Source organism: Bacillus rossius, chromosome 3, assembly GCF_032445375.1.
Source record: "Bacillus rossius redtenbacheri isolate Brsri chromosome 3, Brsri_v3, whole genome shotgun sequence".
Taxonomy (NCBI): Eukaryota; Metazoa; Arthropoda; class Insecta; order Phasmatodea; family Bacillidae; genus Bacillus; species Bacillus rossius.
This window is the reverse complement of record NC_086332.1, coordinates 70,194,905-70,218,439: the sequence shown is the minus strand read 5'-3', so window position 1 is coordinate 70,218,439 and position 23,535 is coordinate 70,194,905. Positions and strand designations below refer to the sequence as shown.

The 23,535-nt window shown below is 33.9% G+C and overlaps 1 protein-coding gene across 2 annotated transcripts in view; it reads left to right on the top strand.

Annotated features, from left to right (window-relative positions):
• Positions 1-17,075: 17,075 nt before the first annotated feature.
• LOC134530869 (KAT8 regulatory NSL complex subunit 1) overlaps positions 17,076-23,535 on the top strand; it is a 286,616-nt gene continuing 280,156 nt past the window's right edge. The window contains exon 1 of one of the 2 annotated variants that reach the window (XM_063366135.1): positions 17,076-20,587. In XM_063366135.1, the coding sequence (XP_063222205.1) occupies positions 19,353-20,587 (1,235 nt within the window). In that variant the 5' untranslated portion in view covers positions 17,076-19,352. The remainder of the gene's footprint in view (positions 20,588-23,535) is intronic. The other variant, XM_063366133.1, reaches the window with a different exon arrangement.

Sequence of the window (23,535 nt, the reverse complement as noted above, 5' to 3'; positions counted from 1 at the left end):
CATTTTTTTTTTTTTTGAGATTTCATTAAAAGTAACGTTTTGAATCACGTAGTAACGAACAATTCATAGGTTAAGTTACCGACATAAAAAATACTTAAAAAATATTGTGGAATGTTGTTTGGGTTAGTTACATTAAAAATTCTGTGAAATCATGTGAATGGTTGGTTAGGTCAGGATAGCCACATATTAAATTGGTAATTCCTAAGCAACCATAAGAAATATTTTTTGGTTTTTTTAATGTAGTTATACCAACCCAACCAACTAACCACATTCGTTGAAAGTATTTTTAATGTAGCTAATAATCGACCATTCACAAAATTTGAATAAAGTTCATCAAAACAAACACACAAACCGACATGGGTAAACAATTAATAGTGATGGCAGTAGCAATGCACAGGCATTGAAATGTGAGATAAAAACTGTAATTTCTCAGAAATTAGTACAAATTTATTAATGCTGTTTTCACGGTAAATACAGGAATGAATGTGTCTAGTATTGCAAATTTGTATTTTTGTAATTTTATTTTTACTTCGTGGAAAAGCCATGATGTTGAATATTACCCGAAACCAAAAATTGTATTTTTGAATACCACTAATGTTGCTTGATTGCTCTGCAAAGAGGCAATTTGAATCCCCACTTGATTATCTCAGGTCTACAAACCAAATTTTGATTTGATAAAAGTGGCTAATCTGTATGTTTTTGGGTGTGCTGAAACCGAAAATGATGTCCGTTTTTCTCCATCACATACAGTTTTTTTTCAACACCATATAACATAATAGCAGGTGTGTAGCATACCTCTCTCTCTCTCTCTCTCTCTATCTCTCTCTCTCTATATCTCTCTCTCTCTATATCTCTCTCTCTCTCTCTCTCTCTCTCTCTCTCTCTATATATATATATATATATATATATATATATATATATATATATATATATATATGGGTGAATATTTGCAAAGTGACACATTTGAGACTTGCATTTGTCCGAGATAAAAAAAATTAAAAAAATAGTTTTTTTATGCATTTATTGTGGAAAGATAAAACTGATCATTTTGTAGCTTGAAGTAACCAACATAATATTGATTTCCTTGGTTTTCTTAAATTAAAAACAAAAATACTGAGCCATGGGACTGACAGGTTGGCACGGGACTGACATCTAACTTTGAAAATATAGACAGTAATGGCTCAATGTCTCCAAAGTAGTTGTTTACTAAATTATATGCTAACATATTACATTTAATTACTTCTATGCAACAAGAACAAGCAAAAAAACCTTTTCTTTTATGAATTTAAAAGAAAATCAAGTAAAATTGACTGTCTGATGTACAAAGATGTGGCACAAACCTTCGAAAATACATAGCAAATGACACCAAACTTGGAAAACTCATATTCATTATTATGCAGGTGACAAAGAAATAATAAACCTACCCGTTGCAATATGAATAATATGAATACAAACTTGATAACTCACCTATTAAAAAATCTCAACATGTCAAAGACCTAGAAATTTTACTGGATCAAAAACTTTTTTTTCATCTTCACATTGAAAACAAATCAAATAAATAAATAAATAAATAAAATATCCAAACAAACAAAAAAAAATTGTCAAAAAAAATTGTGTCAAACAAAAAAAAATTGTGTCAAACAATGAATAACGTAGCCAATGTGATAAAAAAAAATGTTAAAAGAAGTTTGAGATCATCTTAGCTTAAAATATATCAAAGGCCAATTAAAGCCTACATTATATTTTATAGTTCTCATTGTTGCCACATAAGAATCTTGAAATGTACAAATAAAGCATTATTTTAAACATCATGCTCACATCATAATAAAACAAATTAATCTGTCATTATATTTAAGGTTATGTTATCCACCCAGTGTGGCTTTAATTGAATTTTTGATGGAAAATGTCAGTCCCATGGAAAATATGTCAGTTCCGTGTCGTCTTGCTAGGCACGGGACTGACACCACGGGACTGACAAATTTGAGGTTAAATTGGCACAGTTAATCAGAGAAATGGAATACCTAGGATATTCTTGGGTCATCTGTAGGTGTACTTACCTGGAAAGTAAAATAAATAAAACCGTGAAGTTATCTTTCCGTAAAAAAATTTCACAGCCAGCTTGGGACTGACCACCTTGTTGGTTACAACACAAATTCCACACACAATACCACTAACATACACACACAGGTACTCACTGAAAGAGAAATAACAACATGACTTCCAACAAATATTTGTGGTACAAGCCTGAGCATATGCAGATGGCTTTTAACTGCCATATATTATTAATAACTGTAACTAAATGATTAGCCATGGGACTGACACAAAACACTTGGGGACAAGATTTAACTAATTAGGAAAAAAAAAATTAAACATGCAGGTTTTTTTTATAGTATGGTTTGTAAAATTGTAAATATTATAAAATCAGACTAAAATTTGTAAATTTGTATCATGAATATATATACAATAAGATGAATTTAAATAAAACCACTTGCAGAAGGGACATACCACGGAACTGACATTTTGACATAAAAACATTATTTTTTATTTAAAAAAATGTACTTATAAAATAAATTTAATAATGACAAGATTAATCATGATTCCAAATACAAATCAAAATTGGAAGAATGTTTTAGTACTTATAACAAGCACAGTATTCACCTAGGGACATTATATGTGTCACTTTGCAAATATTCACCCATATATATATATATATATATATATATATATATATATATATATATATATATATATATATATATATATATATAAATACACGTGGAAAGTGGAGTGTTTGTTCTCCCTTGAATGTTTGGTAATATATTAAACAATAAATACAATAACATAAAATAATGTAAAATACAATACAAATACAAAATACAATATACTAAAATAAACCATAAGTGATAAATTCTAATATCCGCTAGCATATTCACATTCCACCTACCTTGATACCTACTTTCCATGTCCTTGATGTCTTGTGGAACCGTTCGCCTTGTTCTTCACTGACATTGATTTGAGTCATATTGGACACCAAATTGGCCCATCAGTCTAGGAATATCTTAACAGTACACAAGATTCTTATCGTGTGCAAAGTAAGGCACAAAAATGTTTCGCGATGTCGATACCATGTAAAAGATGTGCCTGGTTGTAATAAATTTTTGTTTTTAAGGCGGGAGCCAAGTAACTGAGCAGCATCTTTCGAAAGTCTAAGGTCTTGTACTAAGTCATAAGGGGTGATGAACTGGCAATCCCGGACCGTGTGGTACCGGACAACTAGCAGATTCTAGATTAGGGTAGTTAATAAGCTTCTGGTTTTTTTGCTCCCCGCACATCATTGGGATAGCAAATCTAAATGATTTTGCTTCTCGTTTGTAACATAAGCACAGTTTTTCTATGCAGCTATGGCATACTTTGTGAGGAGCCCACACTTTATCTTTATCACCTATTCTTAACCAGAAATATGCATAATATACCTTCTTGAATAAATTGTTAAATTTTGTTGGTATTTCTTGATTGTGTACTTACCACAGATTAAACAGTAGTAGTCTGGACTGGTAACACAACGAGATGAAACATCTTTGACAATTCTAGTTTGAAACGCACAAACTTTTGTAACCACTGGCACGCAACTATGTGTATTCACTTCACTAACACAACTAGACTGGCTGACTGCGAGAATGAGCAGCCATATGGGCTCCCAAAGTCCAGATATAACAAGTTTAAACCCTTTTAGCTTCCAACACTGACTAATGAGGAAAGACAAGAAGTACGTTCCTGTCTGTACAGGTTGTGCCTGGAGCTTCATGCCTGCACCACCCACTGCGGGAGAGTAATGCAATATAGAAAACCTTAATGGAAAAACAAATACTAGCAGTTACAAGTGTAATAACTACATTTTATACTTATTTATATATATATTTTTTTAATTCATTTTAATTAGCAGCGTTTACGAAAAAAAACTTAACTACTGGTGACAAGTCTACGAAATACACCATATTATTTTTTTTTATTTAAGTTTATTTAGGTATTTATTTATTTAATTATTCACTTATTTATCAATTAATTTATCAATTAAATTAATTATAATTATAAACAAACAATCTGTTACAATTGTAATTTATTCCTGTATGTATGCATGTATGTATGCATGCATGCATGCATGCATGCATGCATGCATGCATGCTATACACCTGCTATTATGTTATATGGCTTAAAAAAAAAAATGTATGTGATGGAGAAAAATGGACATCATTTTTGGTTTCAGCACACCCAAAAACATAAAGATAGCCACTTTCATGAAATCAAATTTCAATTTTTGTTTTTGTAACCTGTGTTATGAAGCACTCAGTACTGGAGTGGTTAATGAAGTTCAGAAATATTTGAATTCAAGGCCCTTTGCAACTACTAAGCTTTCAGAATTCAATCATAATAAAACTAATTTTATGAGGATTCATGCATTTTCCAGAATCTAGTCTCAATTAAAAACACTACAATTTTGCAATGATTGCTGCCCCAACTTAAACCACATTTAACTTTAGTTGCAATCACCTAAACATACAAAAACCTAACTTCCCAAAAAAAATGAATTTTCTATATACCTAACTATTACACTTTAACAGTGATTTGACATATTATATACATAACTGACCTAAACAAACTTTCACATTAGCTATAATCACCTAGAAGTACAAATACCTAGCCACCTTTAAAAAAGGGGGAAAAAAACAGACCAAAAAATCATACTTTATTCAAAAAATAAACACAACCAACTGTAATGTTAAATGCCTATAAAATACATAACTCATAAAAAATTATTTTTTTTGTAGTCACTATCAGTGTTAAGTATTGCTTGTGCTGATGTTTACATTCATTGAGAAATATAATATATTATGGTGGGTTTATACTAATAAAAAAAAAAAGATAATGTTGTTTGCAAGCAATACAGATGAAAACAGCATTTTCATATTCCTACTAGATTCTGAGAAACTCGCTGATGGTCAGGGCCATGAAGTTGAGGGAATTTGAGAGGTGAAAGCCATTGAAACGAGAAAAAAAAGTTGTGATGGGAAAATTATTAAATAAAGATAAAACCACCAATTGCTGAAACATATGATTCTTCCAGACTTGTAGGCTGTTTCCACTACACCAAGTTTCTTAAAATATCATGCTATCAGGATCAAATACGTAGGATGTTTCGACATACTAAATTAAAACAAGCATCATGTACTACAGGATCAAAGTAAACAGGATCATCCATGAGGTTCAAATGCACAATATCTGAGTATTTCATAAAATAAAAACAAGTATACAACTTCTTTATTGTGAGCAGAAAATGGAGACATTTGCAGTTGTCTAGAACAGGATGGCTAGCCAGAGGGAAAACTGTGAAACCTGGAAAAGTCGGGATTTTTGCAACAGGTAAAGGGAATGTTTAGGTGGTCAGGTAATTTTTTGACAAGGTTACTGAAAAAAAAAGTTGTACTAAAGGACTTATATTTATTTCACGTACAAATACTTTCTCCCCCATTTACAAGTATCTTCAAGTGTTAAAATAAGTTTTTCTCTTCTTTTTTGACTTAAGTGCTATAAACAGTAGTTTTGATAAAATAATGTATAGTTGCCTGTTGCAATAGTGAAGTGTTGTATGCCTATGAGTGGCAATTTTAAATTTGAATTTTTGATAGTTTTTGGCAACTAATAGGGAATATTTTATTTAGGTTTGCTAGCCGCCGTGTAGAACTTTGACGAAACATGAATTCAGTGAAGTAACCAACGTAAAAATCAAATATGTATGTTATCTTAATAGTCTTAACCAAAATCTGGAATTTTGAAAACCCAGTGCTGTTTTGAAAATACATTTTGATGTTACAATTCACCCTTTTAACTGTCTTGGCGACATGTGTAGTAGTTGTACATTGACCATGAAACTATTTGCTATTCTTGGCCAACTCAATAACCGGCCCACATTTTTCACATTTCACCTCACAAGACAGCTTCATAAGGTACTAAAAATTAAAAAAAAATTTAAAACATTAATCCATTAATCATGCAAATTGAAATATATCTGGGTTACATACACTCTGACACTCTGAAATACTCCTATGTTAATCAGCTAGCCTATATAAGAAAAGACAATGGATGGCATTTAACCAACAAATCCACTTGGACAACCAAAATTTCTGCTCCCAGCTAACTAATGCTTTCACTTAGCAATCATTATACGTAATGATCAATGAATAACAAATTAAATTTGAAGATTCTTGTCTTCATCTCACTATATGAGCCCTTTAAAATAGAAATAACACAAATCTGCAATACATGGTATTTTACAATAAAAAAATAATTTTAATGCAACTTTTCTTTATAGTTGCAATGATGTAGCCCTACACATTCGTAAAACTATGTATAAAACTATTTCCACTTGACACAACTAGTATGAAAACTAAAACACACTCTGAGTTAGCATGGTGCTAATCTGAAGTGTCACTTAACCATGAACCTTTTGCAGGTAGTTAAAATCTTACCAAACTTGCACTCCTGCCTCAACACTTTCACCACAATAATTAGTAGAACTGAAATATAAAATATTTGAAATGCCTTTTTTTATTTACAAAGATACAGGCTAATCTAGATAATCTCTATACTATGCATTTTCTCACAAATTCACACAATAATAACTACTTTGAAAAATCATTAAAAATGCACCACTGTCTACCACCACCTCTCCTACGACCATCAAAAGATGAAAAGAATTTAAAGTGTCTGGGACAGTATCATTTTGATGGTCTACACTATAATGGTTCTAATAAACTTGTCACTTTCATTAACACAAATAAACTAATAAATAAAAACTACATGAATAAACAATATATGGAAATATTTGAAACATCTTCACTATCATACATAAAATACTTATAAGCTAATAAATACATAGTAATGATTGAGTATTATTTTATAATTTCAGTTATGTGAAAAATTATGTCTAGCCAGGTGATATAGCTGGTAATTTTTTCCCGATCCCACGACACAAATGAAGTACGACATAAACCATTTACCGTATTCAACATGGAGTTAGTGGTAAAAACTGAATTATTAGTCATATTTAGTATTATTTTGAAATATTATACCTTTTTTAGAAAAGCCACTCTGTTCAAGAAAAACTTTTTGTATCTGGTTCATTTGTGTTCTTATTCGTCTAAATGTGATCTTGTTAGTTCTTAACACTATAAAAAGTACCTATACCGTTGTTTGGCTTTCAATAAATCTAGAGATTATCTGTATCTTAATATATATTTATATAGTGCATTAGTTAGTCTCGAAGGAAAACATTGAAGACATGTTTTAACACAGTTTTATTTAGGCCATGTCTAAACTTGCAGTGAGAACACACTCATTCTTGCTCAGTCTCTAACATCAGATAGAGCACTTTCTTGCTGTACAAACTCGAGAGAGAGAAGGTGAAAGGGAGTGTGAGTGACTGTACACTAATTCTCTTTTTGGTTTTATCTTGGTTTTGAAAGCAGTCAAAATTGGTTTATTGTAAAGATGTCTTCATTTTTTAGTATTAAAACAATTTTTTGGACTCAAATATCTGTGACAAGATGTTTTTAAATATATATTGTGGGAAAACAAACACTTTTTCACATTTTTTTTTTTAAAATTTCCTCCCTCTGAATCAGTGGCGTAGCCAGGATTTGTGTATGGGGGGTGTTAAGAAACATGCCCCCCCCCGTATTAAAACGAGGGGTCCGGGGGTCCTCCCCCGGGAAAATTTGGATTTTAAGGTGTAAAATAGTGCCATTTTAGCAGTTTTCAGTACTTGAATTTAAATATTGTATTGGTAAATATTTTATTAATTTTATTATGAAATTTGTTTGAGTGATGAATAAGAAATTAATTAAAGATTTGGTGCTAAGGGGGGGGGGGGGGGTTGAACCCCTAACCCCCCCCCCCCCTGGCTATGCCCCTGCTCTGAATGCATTAAATCTAAAAGGTTTGTATGTGGTAATTTTTTTATTTTCTTTTCATATTTCTTCTGCAAGAATGCATAAATAAATGGGTGGTGTGTCAAAGATACACTTGAGGTTAAACATAAAAATTCAGTGAGAGACTGCAAGAAAGAGAGTTTAGTATATCAGTGAGCACTCTGTAGCATTCAGACACAGTCTTAAAATAAGAGCTCTGTCAGTATTTTCTTCAGCCATGTAAGTTGTGGTTATCATAGAAATCTGTAGGATTTCATTGTATAAAAATAAAATAAAACCGTTCAGCATCAAAATGTGATTTAAGAATAGTAAACACAGGCCTATTTTTTGACTGCAAAGGTGAACAAGAAAGTAAGCACTGATTCCAGTCTTAGCTAGTCTGCAAGAAAGAGTGGACAATACACACAGCACACATTGTTCTTGTTCATTTTGGCAGTATGTCCAATATCTACTATGGTCATTCTAAAAGTAAAGAACTTTGTTTCTCTAGATATTTTTATTTAAGACAATGAAAAAATACTTATTTTACAACATACATGATATCTTAGCTATTTTTCTATGTAGTCACCATACAAAATTAAACATTTGTATTAGCGTATCACCAGCTTTTCTATACCTTCTGCATTCTCAGTTACCACCAAGATGTTGGACAAATCATTAACGTCCTCTTTTAGTTTGTTATCACTTCCATAGAGTCCATCTATAGTGAAAATTCTATCCTGTTGAATTTTTTCCTTAATCCTTGATTTGTGTTAGTCATTACAACTAAGGTTGGCCTGAGCGTTTTTCATTATGAATATTCATTTGCCATCATTAAACATGATGCACCATTTTCAAACTGAATCTTTATTCATTACCATAAACCTAGATTATCTTTCTGTAAATTTTGATAGGGAAGACTTTTTTAGCATTCAAAATGTGTATTACACTATGAACTTGACACTTGTCAGGATCTTTAATTTTGTCTCACATTTCAAAGTCACACTATAAACAGTAGAATACTGTTGTGGCTCACTGTTAGTGTCGGACTGGTGTGGAGGATTGGATTGGTGATGGCATGGGGGATGGGAGAACTGCATGGCTCGTCAGATCAAAGCGTTCTTTACTTTTAGAATGACCATTGTGCTTATATCTATCTATACGTATGTGTGTGTATCCTGGGCTTTAGGAAGCAGTGAAGGAATACGAGACATGCAGTGATATAGAAGGGTTCATCAATGCCCATTTTATGAATTTGGACTTCAATATTGTGACGTTACAAATACAACTCATTATTCAAGGAGCAATGTTAGCTAGGGATCCTTGGATGTTAATGCAATTATTTCACTCATTTACATATATGTATAATGTGAAATTAAGTAAATACCTACATTACATTTATGTGTTAAGTTAGTATGAGATCATTTTTATGTATAATATACACCTTTCACCAGCTATGCAGTATGCTCAGGAATTGGCTATTGTAGATGAAGTTATTACTTTTGAATTAGGCATGCTATGTTATTTGTAGTTAGCTTCAAAGTGCTCTATAGAATCCACTCCTATATTTCTACATGTGACATATCTATATTATATACAAAATCATATTTTAAATTGTTAATTAAATAATTCATAACCAAATCACCTTATATGTTCAATTGTTTTACCACCCCACTTCTGTTTTTAAACCATTGCTCTAAATAACAATTATTTTCGTTAGGTAGGCTACTCAGTTTATTGTGGTGAAAATATTTTGTAGGTGTAAGACAACGTTCACTTGTTGAAACCGAAGGTTTCACCAAATACACATATAAAATCAGAAAAGCAACCAAGTTTTTTGTAATGAATAAAATGCAACATTATGAGGGTAATGTCCAATGTGCTAATGAAGCATGCCACGTGCATGCTTTGTTAGATTTAGAATGTCACTTACTGTACCAATTTACTCTAATATTCCCTACATTTAAAAAAAATCATCAATTTTCCCTATTACACCTGTTCCAGGTTTCTTCAGTACAAGTCTTATCACCCAGTGTCAGAAAAAGTTTAATAGGGCTACACAGCATGGGCGGACCCAGCTTTGAATTTTGGGAGGGACAATTTGGAGGGGGAAGGGGGGGGGGGTAGTGGGGAAGCAGATGACGTGAGATTTGCGGGTGGTAGGTATGGAAGTATGGAATATTTCCCAGTTAAATGGTGAGTCAGAAATTTCAAAAAAGTACTAACCCCTTAGGCTATTTTAATGCAGTTATGATGTCTTGAAAAGCCATTTTTTTTATTTCTTCAGTTATATTTGGTTATGGATGTTGGGGTGGGGGGGGGAGGCAATCACCCCTCCCATAAGATCACCACTGACAGGTGATTCTGTGAGAGGAGCTAGTAATTCACACAACTATTTTCAGTGGCTGTAGAAAAACTCTATTTTTTGTTCATGAAATACACGTAGTAAAATAACCAGGACCCACTGATTTTTTCCCATTTCTAGAAAAACCAGTTTTTTTAAAAATATGTGGTAAGAATTTGTTTCTTTATAAGTTACTTAAAGTCTACCACAAACAACTCATTTTTATAAATAATACTGTAAAAGATAAATTATAATGGATAAATATAAAAAATTAGCACTTTATCAAAACTGATAATTCATCATTTTCGTCAGGTTTTCTGATGATGGCCTCCTAATGACAGGTATTACCCCCTCTTGCATGGGGAAGGGCCCTAACCCTGTTAGGCATAGAAGAAATTACATTTTGAACGTACTACTCCGGCACAGCAACTCATTCTTCACAAAGAATAATTTGAAGCTGACTTAAGTTGTAGAATATAATTCAATTTAATATAATCCAGATGCTCAGTGCTGCATCTTAAAAAAATACTTTCCCCATTATTCACAATAAATACCAGCCTTGGGAAGCACTTAACACCGTAGTCATATGGATGTTTTCAACTTATTTTGTAGCGATCAGTCTGCAGCCAAAATTTGTCTGTCAAATTCAGACTCATTCTGTTTATATTACAGTATTACTACTCTCTCTCCCTCATCAGAATAACGTAGCTGACAGACTGCTGTGCACAATGTCTCAGGTGGTGCTGCAGGGGGATGAGCCTCGCCGGTCCAGGGGAGGCCACTCCTCTGTGGTGGGACAACCGATGAAGACAGTGAAGTGTTTGTGAAGTGTGAAAGTGTAGTGCTAGTGTTTGTGTGCCCTTTGGTGAAGTGTTTCTCTGTGGATCACAACCGGAGCACCGTTCCAACCAAGTTGGTGAGTACTGTCTACTTTCTTTTTGGATCCTGGGTTCGCCCTTCCCAAATATAGTTGTTTCTTTAAGAAGAAACACTTTTATCTGGTATTAATACTATCCCATGCTATATTTGTAAGGCTTGCACAGACTTAATTAATTTGGGAAATAGCACTGCAGTAATTATAGTCTGGTGACATCTTTGTAACTGAAATGCTAACCTGTTGTAGAACATTTGATTATAGATAATACTGTATAAAACAAAAATGTTTTGCAACATTCATCACTTATTCACAAAAGATTCTGTCAGATAATTATATATATTCTGGAAAAGAATTAAAGCAATACATATATCTTATACTATAAGGATTTAATCATTTTTAAGTATGGTATTTTGTATGACTACTAATAATTAAAAATTAAAGCCTCATAGAAAACAGCAAAAACAAAGATTGGGGGTATGTAATTACATTTATATTATATTTCACCTACAGAACTGTCAAAATCTTGTCATGGTGGCACGTTGTTTAGTTATTAAATTTAATTGCACGGTGTATGTCCACATTTAAATGCAGTAAATGTTTGGTATTACTTTAATGGTATATTATAATATGTTATTCATCAAATTTCTACTTTACATTGATTAGTTTTTAAAAAAAATGTCTCTGAGTGCCATTTGTAAACAAGGTGTATGGCCTTGTTGAGATCAGATGATTTTGTCAGTTCTGAGGGCAAATCGTAAGCTATTTAGCCGTATGTGCAGAAGGTAAGCAGTATCTTTCATACCTGAAGTCTATGATACCAACCGATAACTTTCAAATTCACACTGGTATACTTAAACTAATGTTTTATACAAATTAATGTTCTACTTATAGCTTCAAAATATGTTTTATTAGAGACTATTCAATAGCCTTACTATCCAGGGCCCTATTTCATAAACACAGTAATAATATTAGTTCCTAAATAGTAGTGAAATAAAAACTAGCTATTAGTGTAGAAATTTGTGTTTCATAAACAAAGTTGAAGGACTGCTGACATAGTTCACTAATTTTATTAGTTTAATAGTCAGCTGATGTTGGTGGGTAATATTTTGATGTTTACATTTTTGAACATTGTGTAAAAATGGCTAAAAGAGAACTTAAAAAAAGGAAATATTAAAATTTTCCAGAATAAAGATGTTCTGTTTGGTGCATTTTCTGGCACTTTAACAAAAGATGTGAAGAAGTTGTGTTGGACAGAAATACGTGATTATGCAGTAGCAATCGGTTTAGTCATAAACGACAAAGACTATGCCAATTGCCCCACAGACAGTAGCTTTAGAAACATTGTGCATGTCTGCTATGCAGTGGTATTGCACACCACTGCCAAGCCAGTGAAGTGCTATTTGCAGTGGTTGCTTAGGTGAAAGTGCCTGGTTCCGTGCTGTTGGATGGAATAAAAAGGTTCAATGCTTGTGAGCACATAATTAAAAACACCACATGTTAACCTAACACGTTCATTGTACTCATATGTTTCCTCTAACAACGTATAGGTTTTCCTTTCTTGAAAATGTCTCGGACGTCTTACTATTACATCATCATCTTCACTTCCACTAGAATCTGAAGATTCCATTTTCTTTGTTAAATTTTTGTACTACACAAACAGATACCATTGCTGTTCTCTAAAAAATTGATGACTCTTAAAATGATTTATTATAGAGCCAAGATTGATAAATTTCAGTGCTAATAATCAGTGCAATATATTTGTGTTTGAAGTTTATGAAACACTCTTGATTTTGATCTCATTTTATCACTGATTATTAGGAGTCCTACACTACTAGCTACTTTTTTACACTACTAGTTTTATGAAACCAAACTTATAATTAGCAGCTACTTCCATGACTCCTGACTCCTAATTATGAGACTAATAAGTTTTATGAAATAGGGCCCGGGTCTCTTATAATAATTGTTTCTGACCAAAACATGTTATATTCTATAGAAACCAACCAAAATAATTCTTTTTGCTACTTTGTAAAGCTGACATAGATTGTTGTACAGATTTATGCTCACACAGTATAGTCAAAAACCTGGAAAGTAATATGCATAGGTGGCCTAATATTATGTGTCTATTAAACCTGTTGAATCCAAAGTAGTGTGTACTAGCTTACCAGTGCAAGTAGTTCGCACAGTATAGTGATCAAACACAGAATAGTAATATTATAATGTGGAAATAAGTAAATGCAAGTATTTATTATCGAAAGATATTTAATTTTGAAGAAAAGTAATATTTATAAGTCTTATTTTAAAATGTCGTTATCTATGCTTACAATATGTTTAATTGTAAAACATTATAAAGTAGACATTTAAAAAATAGATACCTATTGGCTTTGACAGATGTGATATTTTTTTGAACTTTTCATTTCACAAAACTTCTTTGAAAACAATGTTCGCAGTTATTATATGATCATTGTTGACTTTTCGACAGTATGTATCTTTTTTACAAACATAAATATCACATGAATTTATGAACTCGTACAAAAATCCAGGTTCTGGTAAATTATGTTTATTTAATTACATTGATTTGTATGGTAGAATACACAGATACAATCAACAGATGGCATTCCTAATGAAAATATGCTTTTTATAAAAAGGTTTTTTAATTATTTAAAAAAACACATTAATTTTAAACTATTTATTTTTCGTCAATAGCGAAGAAAACAAACTTTAAAATGATGTTTGAATCATTAATTTTGATGAATGAAATGAGATAAGAGTGGTGCCACAAAAAAATACCTTTGAGAAATAATATATATGATGAGTTATGTTTGTGATACAAAATATCAATAGTAATTTAAAAAGTATTTACTTACGTATAAGAAAAGTCATACGTGCCAGAAGTTTTGGTTATGTGGTTTTTTGGTGAATTCTTTTGGTTAAGTTGAAGAATCCTCTAAGTTTTCTTTATCATAAGTTCTGTTTATTATGATGGAAGTGCAATTTAAAAAGGAAATATGTAAACACTGTCAATATCTATCGAAAAATCAATGCATCCATTAAAGGACCTCTTCTTAGATGACTTTAAATTACAAATTTAAGAGAAGGGGCGCATTTGTAAAACGTGGGTCTATCTTTCGTCATTAGCCAGCACAATAAGCTTTAAAATGAGGGGTAAATCATGGAATTTGATAAAGGAATAAGGAAGATCTCACGGACCGACTGAAAAACAGGCTAGAGAAATAATATATAAAATTTACAAACCAAGATTTTCATACAAGAACAATTACTTGTGTCACTAAGTTACAATTTACTAGACGTGTATAGTCAGGTCTACTTCTGGGTAGAACCTAGATCCTTAATCTGCACCTTGGTGATCCCAATTTTGAACCTTGATGTCGCTCTATTCCGGAACTCTGTTAGGGCCCTCTGCGATGTCGTCGGACTGCTTTCAGTAGTCCTACTTCAGAGACTATTTGTAGTTTCTGGTGAAGTAGAACTTTGTTGATTTACCCATGTTACTTTTCAGTCAGTTTGCTGGTATAAAAATATTATACCAGTTATTCTTCTAATGTCACTTTCCTGCTTATGATTTAGCAATGTTCGTTAGCGTATTCTTCTTCGTCATATACATTTTGGCTTCTTTAATTGCTCAATCCAGTTCGGTACCTCAAGTACCAGTTATATAATTTAAATATAGATCTTCTTCCAATGATCTATTCTACCATAAATATTACGATTTACCAATATGAATTGTCAAGACACACTTATAACTTATAGCTTCCAAGTCTTGTTCTGACTAAACTTTCCAATAGCATTTCTAGCTGTTGATTAAGTCACGATGACGGAATTCCTATCTAAAGCCTAATCGCAAACTACTCCTTGAAAATTGCATTTAGTCACCTATGTGGTGACCGTGTATAACTGCCGACCAAACACAGCCTTTGTTACTTACTAAAATCAATTATCCTACTGCCATGCAAAACACAAATAACCTAATTTTCATGTACCTTTACAGCAATAACATTTTTTTTTTGTTAAAATGGATCTATTATGAAGGTTCACTCCCGTAAATACCACACATCACAAATAAAAATCTTCATTTCTGAATTTATGCTCAAAAGAAATGAGAACTATCTATTGGTCTCCTAGTGTAACAGCAAATATGTGACATGCAAAGTGTAAACATGAAGTTTACATAAGCTATACCTACCAAGCGAAATAGTAAAGTATAGAGAATAAAACACTTAAAAAACATAAAATGCTTCAAAGATATAATAAATCATATTAAATTGGTGCCATAAATAGTTGTTCTTTGATAAAGTATTTTACCCTTCTCAGAATGTTTAAAGTTATTTTTCTTAGTTGCACTTCAGGGCACCATCACAGACTGATTTTAGCCTCACATTACATATAATACAACTATTCAATATTACTTGGTACATCAGCATTGCAACATAAAAATTCTGAAACAAAATAAAATACTGGAGTCGCCAAAGTCATAAAGGGCCGCCTCCCTAATGCTTGGCTTCCCTCTCTTGCCGCACAGCATGACGAACCACCCCACTGCGCTACTCATGTACCTATGCAGTCAAAGGCCAGCAGGATACTAGCTAACTTCTATCTAAAATAAAGTCATTGTAAGTGAAATAACATGATGATTTTATAAAAGATAATTTACATTAGTAAGTTGAATTAGTTTTCTTTAAATCAGGTTCAAATAATATTAATATTGATCGACGTAAGACTTACTTAAACTTGTATATTACGCAGCTGTCTCAGTTACCCTGTTTTCTAGTAAAGGTGAACACTTATTTTTGACATCTTCATAGCAAGTTTCTATTAGACTTTTCACTCCTTAATGTGTATAACTTAGTTGTTAAGCTGGGTGCACATTTGTAAAACATAATTGAGTGCGAAGCAGGATGGCAGGCCATGCACACACTGTGTAACACATGTGCATAATTGATCCACAATTGTATTATTATGCATTAATTTAAAGCAAGTGAAATTATGCATTGAATCTAACATTTCTTGGTACTGTTAATAAGAATTTTAAGTTCTGATTCTCCTGTGACAGCTGACTTGTAGCTTGTAAATATTTTTCTACTCAGAAAATATTTGAGAGCACGATAGTGTATGCAAATATTTTAGTGAACAATATTTAAGGAACATTAACTAACATAACCTAACACAACACATGGCAATTTTTAGGTGTAATCCCAACTGCCAGTAAAGGTATGTGGTTTCTTCACAATGTGGTTTTCCACATCTCATCCCAAGACAGTACTCTATGAAGCAGCACCTAACTTAATTACTGCAGTAGCAATATTATGAAGTATAAGCTGCTCTTACAGGATTCAGTGTTTAAAGAGAAACTACAAGTCTTGATTTTCTTTGCTTCAATTTGTCTGGGACAAGGGTGGTTTAAAAATAAATTAAGAGATAAGACTTAAGCTATCAAGTACCTAATAACCAAGAACATCTACTAGGTTCCATTTTAATGCATATAAGGCAGATTATCAGAATTAGCATAATGTAAGTACTTGGCTAGGCATACATTTTGCTGATGTATTGGATTTTGATATTTTTTAACTTTTTTTTGGTAGTTTTTGTTATACTTTCTAAATGTGTACCGATTCAGAGATACAAATGAAAAAGTTTTATGTGGTTAAGTTCAGTCAAATGTTTATAATACAGAAAAGATGTATGAGTTAATGCACAAAAAGGTTGCGGGTCATTTTGAGAATGCTTATTTTCATTAATGTGAAAAAATTTGTACACTTTTGTGAAGGATATAGGTACTCAGGTGAAGTTAGATGTAGTTGTGATTTGTGAATGTAAGTAGATATGTAAAATAAAATTTTTTATATATATTTTTTAAGTTGTGCAAGTATAAATGTTAATCTACTTAGTGGAAATAATTTTACTTAAAATGTATGGTTAACTTACACAAAAATACTGTCAGATGAAGATTCTAGTGGTAGGTAAGTAGGCCTTAAACATGCCTGATTTGTGACTATTTTAGTTTAGTTGATCACCACAAAAAATATAAATTTGAGGTTTAATTTCTTTCAAATTGCAACTGGAAGTTTCATAACTTTTTCAGTGTTTCTCAAATGTATGAAGTTGGGTTAGTGTAATTTGTCCAGCTCAAAAGTAAACTAGGTTAAAGGAGTAGCAAGGGAAGTGTAGAGCAGTACATGATTGAGTTTGGGAGTGAAAATGGGGTGCAGTTTTGGAGGGTGACTACATAAATTGAGTTTTTTTTGTGTTTACGTATAAATATTAAGAGCTTTAAGTTGCATGCATTGTATTTGTATTAGACAGGATTAAATAAAAAAAATATATTTGCTTTGTTGTTGAACACGTCTGGAATAGGTTATGTTTATTGTTAGCGTGATTATGGTTTTAATTATTGTTGGTTAGCAATTATGCATGACACACTTGATTACCTTAATACTGTGAGCTTATAGGATCCACCTTTGATAAAAAAAAATCCAAACAAATTGTTTACCAACGTATAAGTTGACGGAAAACTTGAAGTAAACATCACGTAACATGTGCTACATATTTTATTTCTTAGGGCCACGTTCAACCAATTCATATGGATGTTTTGGCATCTATACACGTTGAAATTTCATATTTGACTGACCTGCAACATTACGAATTAGCAACTAAAACAAATTACTAGTTTTAACATTTTCTTTAGCATTAACCAACAATATTTAACTTTACGTAATGTAACAACCAATATTTATTACGGGCACATTTATTATACGAACTGTTATTAAAAGGTGTATGGTCTCGAATTCGCTGCACAACAGACGGTTAAATGACTGGCCAATAGCAGACTAACCAAGTCATCACTGGAAGAGCGCGCAGGCGCAATGAAACGCGCCAAACAAAAGATCTTTGTTGGCTCGGTTGGCTGTTTCCTCTGTAGAACGCGCCCCCTTTAACATGATAGTAAATTTTGTAATATCCTCCAATATTTTACGAATTTGTTGTTTATTTTATGTCGTTTATCATCAAATATAACATTCCTCTTATACCTGTGGCCATGTGTGTGTCCGCGAGCGCTATATTTATCATAAAACTTATTTATGTAGTATTCCGTGGAAGGGTAATGTTGCAAAATGCTACACACTCCTTTTGAACCAATCGCCATTGCTGTGTAGAGGGGTCCATCTATTGATGAAATGGTTGGTATACGTTAAGCAAGAGAACAACTTAGTTATTTCAGTTCTAAAAACTGTGAATGGATTAATTTAAGTTTATTTAAATGTCACAGAACTATTAACAGTTCATTATTTTTTTTAGTATACATTTATTTGTATGTGTGAGTTCGTGTATGATATTAGCTCTCTGTTTTTGTGTGTATGTGGTGTGCCCCGGTAGTAGTTCAGCCTTGGCCGGTCGTTCCCTGTAGAAGCTCGTCGTTTGCAGCGTTTCGATGTGCGCACTTATTCGTGTTCCGCCATTATCGGTTTACTATTTCGCTGCGCTGTTATACGTGTGAACACTTAAAATTATGTGTTTCGGGCAATGATAGCATATGTTGTGTGTTACTGACGATCTTAAGAAGAATGTGTATAAATGAAATGTGATGTAGTGTCATTTAACACTGAACGATGTCGCAGTATTGTGTTCCTGTGTGGTACCACCACCTACCACTGTTTCGTAAGCAGGCGTCGAGAGGCCTAGTCACGTGGGTGTATGTTTAGGGGGAGGCAGTCTGGCAGGATTTATCATTTCTCTGGTGATGAGTGCGTGGATGGTGCTATGTTATTTTGCACCTCCGTTTTTGTTGTTTTATTAGTACCGGCATCAATACAGCCATGCTTGCATAATTCGACGTGTGTCGGATTGGTTATAAGAGAACGTTGGCATGTGACATTTTTTGCGAGTGATTATCCGTATGAGGAGTTGATAAAATAATGCTATTATACTTCGTAAATACTGTATTATTTTTCTCTGTGCTTAGTGTAAGCCTACTGTAAGTGCAGTGAAAACAAAAAAAAAGAAGCAAAACGTAACAACAGTTTCTATTAGGAATGTTTTAATTAAGTTCATTATGAATCCTGTTGACAGCTCTGTAGAAGTGTAAAAATTTTACAGACTTCTTTGTTTTTGTGCTATAATGTGTTTGACGTTTATTCGCAAGACCCATGGATGAATGGGATTAAAACTTGCCTCGAGGAGGCATCCAGATGTGTTTGTCATGGCCCCAGCTTTGACGGAAGCTGGTCAGTCTCAGAACTTTAAGTTGCCGTCTTCACATTCCTCTCCGACTTGTCCGATTAACGTTTCGTTGAATGGATTCAACAGCATTCCAGCATCCCAGTTGTATTCCGACGAGCGCGCATCCTGCAGGGATGCGCTCGCCCCTAAGCTGAAGAAAAACTATGGTTTCGAAGATCGCCGTTTCGTGTACACCGCGAAGCGTATAGTGAAAGACACTATCAAGCCGGTTTCGAACAGTTTCGCCGCCGCTCTCGCTTCGCAGTTCCTGAAGGGCGAGGAGGCATCGGAGGCGGACGTAGACTCGAACGGTGGTAACTCTATGATGAGTTCTTGTGACCCATCTATGGGGGACGACGACAACACAATGGGTCTACAGAAGGCGAGCCTGGAGGCGGGGGGCCTGTTTAAGGAGAAGTTGCTCTCGAACGACGTGGATCAGCTGCTGAGGAACTTGGGGGCGGCGATCTCTCAAGACGCCGGCTCGGAGATGTCGCCGAACGTGGAGGAGCTGTTACAGGTGATGAAGAGTCTAGAGGGAGGTGGGGGTGACGCGCCGCTGCACGGGGACGCCGACGCCGAGGGTATGTTTGGTGCGGACCTGGCGGGTGGGCTGTCGACCTTTGAGCGCGAACTGCTGAGCGGCGTGGACGTGATGGACATGTGTGAGGAGGCGGACGACGCTAAGGAGGCGCCCACGACGGAGCACGTGGACGCGGCGCGCCGCCGCCTGCACGACCTGGAGCGCGAGTGTGAGCGCTCGTTGCGCCGCCTCCGCAAGCTGCAGGCGAGAGTTCTGGGTACGCACGCGGCGGGTGAGGCGGCAGCTCTGCTGGCGCGCGCGGAGACGGCGGGGGGCGCAGCTCGGGGCAGGCCGCCGGGGCTCGCCCAGCGCCTCGACATGCTGTCCCAGCAGCAGGCGGCGCGCCACCACGTGACCCCAGCGGGGCGCTACTTTGGTTCGGGGTCTGCGGAGCGCGCGGCGGCAGCAGGCGTGAGGCTGGGAACGGAATCCCGGCGCGAGCTGGCAGCAGTCTCGGGACAGTTGCGCGCGCAGTTGGGATTCGTGGAGGCGGCGCTTGACTCTGACGCGACGGCCAGCAGCTCGGGCGGCGAGAGCTGCGACGAGATGCAGTCCTTCAACAACCCGCACCAGCTGCCTGTGCCCATGTGAGTACCACCACCACCACCACGCTGTAGTGGTCATATGCCCTTAAATAATGTTTTTAATTGGCGAGGAAGTTTTAGTAATATATAACAGGGGAATACTCATATATAGGGGCTTTTTTGAATGGAAAGAGAAAAATAAAGAAAAAAAAAAATGGTTTTCACATACTGCACACGGCCCAAAATTTACCCTGAAGGGGTGGTTTCTTAATTCCTACCGGTTCGTGAAAAATAACAATTTAAAGCTTACATTACAATACCTGTGTTTTCACACTGTCTCTGCCATTCATTGTGTACCTGCTCGTATCTCTCGTTTCAACACTACTGTGGCCAATATATTTCATATATTGAAGTTTATCCCTGGTTCCTAAAGGCTTCATCCTGATGGCATGATCCTGTTGGCTCCTGTTGGCTTGATCCTGTGGTACATGAAGCTTACTGTTTTAATTCAGTATGTTGGAAGATCCTGATGGCAATGCACATATATTGAAATGTTAGCTAAAACTGGGATTTCTCAGAAACTAGTTGGAATTTATTATCATTGTTTTCACGGTTAATACAGCAACGTCTCTAGTGTTGGAAAATTGTATTTTCGTAATTTTATTTTTACTTTGCAGAAAAGTTGTGACAAGATATTTACTGAAATACCCTTTCTGTGGTTGTTCAAGTCAGATGTGCAAATTTGCTGGACTGCATTTCTTTGATGTTATAACTTCTCTGGTTCAAAATGAGTGGCAGAAAGTGGGATGTTGTATGGCTTTCATTTGAACGTGCTGAGAACCAAAATAACTAATTTAATAACAAAAAAAGTGGTTTAAACAAAAAAAGTGGTGGTTTGGTTAGTAAAAAAATTATTTTTTTGAACCCTGATTTACAGTTACTTGGGAAGAAGTTTTTCAGGATTGCAATGCAGTGATATATAAAGACTAACAAAACACTAACACAATACTACATAAGAAATATGTACATGATATAGAAACAGTACATGATAAAAAGTGAGTTAATTAATTAATTGATTTATTGGTGAAGTTAAAGCTTTTAGCCTTCTCATACACTTAACCATAGTACTACATAACTATACAAATATAATACTTCATAATCTTATTATACTAAAACTAATCTCAATATATAGCTTAGGAAATAAAATCGAGACATTTGCACTAGTTAAGAACATTAACAAACAAAAGTTTATAACATTAAAAATTAAAAGAATTTAAAATAGGAATACTGCAGATATACAAGTGGTTACAAACATTACGCTACACATAAGCGGAGGTGGTTGTGGAATCACTGGCGACATTGAACAAACAGTATTTAGTAACCTCATGTTTAAACTTCGTGAGTGTTACTGAGCCTCGCAACCCTGCAAGGAGCCTTATGTATCATCAATCTAGTTAAAGCAGTTATTTCACTTTTCACTATACTTTGATTTTCTTAACTAGCATCGGTACTTAATTCAGAAGACATAGTAATGAGAGGAATGTGTGTTATTCCATATACAGCAGTTGGTGTCAACATAAGTTGATAAATTAACATTTTGATAGCTTTATTTTGTAGAATTTCTAAATGTTTGTCTGTGAAATGCTACACTGTGTCCATAATAATGTATTTAGGTAAGTTAATTGACTGAACTAGTCTTATGGTAGATTATGGTATTTTATCTCTTAAGATATTTTACTACACTAATTATGGGAGAGACACAACCAGTCCATGTTAGATATTTGTTGTATGGTTCTCATAATTAACATTATTACTAAGATTATTTATGCTTAAGATATTAAATTTTATATTTTCTCTGTGTGAGGTTCCATGAAAATTTTTGTTAATTATTTATGACTATTTCTTAGTACAGTAAACCTTGTTTATCCAGACTAATTGGGACCAAATACAATCTGGCAAATCAAAAATCCAGATGGTCCATGTGAAATGGGTAATAAGCGAGATTAAATTTTTAAGTAAGCTCACTTACCATTAACTACAATAAAAAACAAATGTTTTGAAACAAAATTACATAGTATTTTTTCCTATGTCATTAAAAGTCATTAAAATAATAACTTTTGACTTCCTTTCTTAACAAAGAATTCATCAACTTTCTGCTGTTGCAAAATGATGGCGTTTGAATGACGCATGGTTAAGTACATTGTATGCTACCTTCTTTCTTTGCATAGATGTAGAATACAGTTGTTTGTTTTAGATTTGTTATTTTATTCCTACATAATACAAGCTCTTCTTTAAGAACAGTATTTACATTTGATTGGTTTTTTATTTTCTATTTAGTCTGTCATGATATGTATGAGATCTACCAGCTAATTTGTTATGCATGGTTTGTGTTTTGGGTTTTATATTTATGACTTTGCTTTCAGTTTGTTTATTTGTTTTGCAGTGCTCTAGTCATAGGCTCTTAAAATGATTATATGCATCATTAAAATTATGGAAATTCTCTAGCAAAAGCAGTTTTAGATTTTCATTTAGTTAGAAATTTATTTTAGCTAGTTTTGGTTTAAGATTATTTTTCCCTTACTGTGTTTATTAGAGCCATTTGCTTCTGCCTAACTTTTTTCTGCAGCACATGAGTTAACAAAATAAATGCTCATAATATACTATTAACTATGTTATTAACAATTACTTTACATGTTTTATAATATTTGTTAGCATGTGGTCAATTAGCATTGTGTTTACATCTGTAACCCTAGTTGGGAAAGAAGCATTACACAGTGTATAGTCATAGATAGTGTATAGATGGGATATATTATCTGTTTTCAAGACATCAATATCAAAGTCCAAAAATTATACTTACTTCTATGCTGTTTGTAATGTTAAGGTGTTTTAGATATTTTATAAGTATATGAATTTTCTCTTTTGGATCATACAAGGCAGTAATACATATTTCAGACTGTTTGCATGTTGTTAGTTCTATTGTGACTAAACTATGACAGTCTACTGTTTTAGCT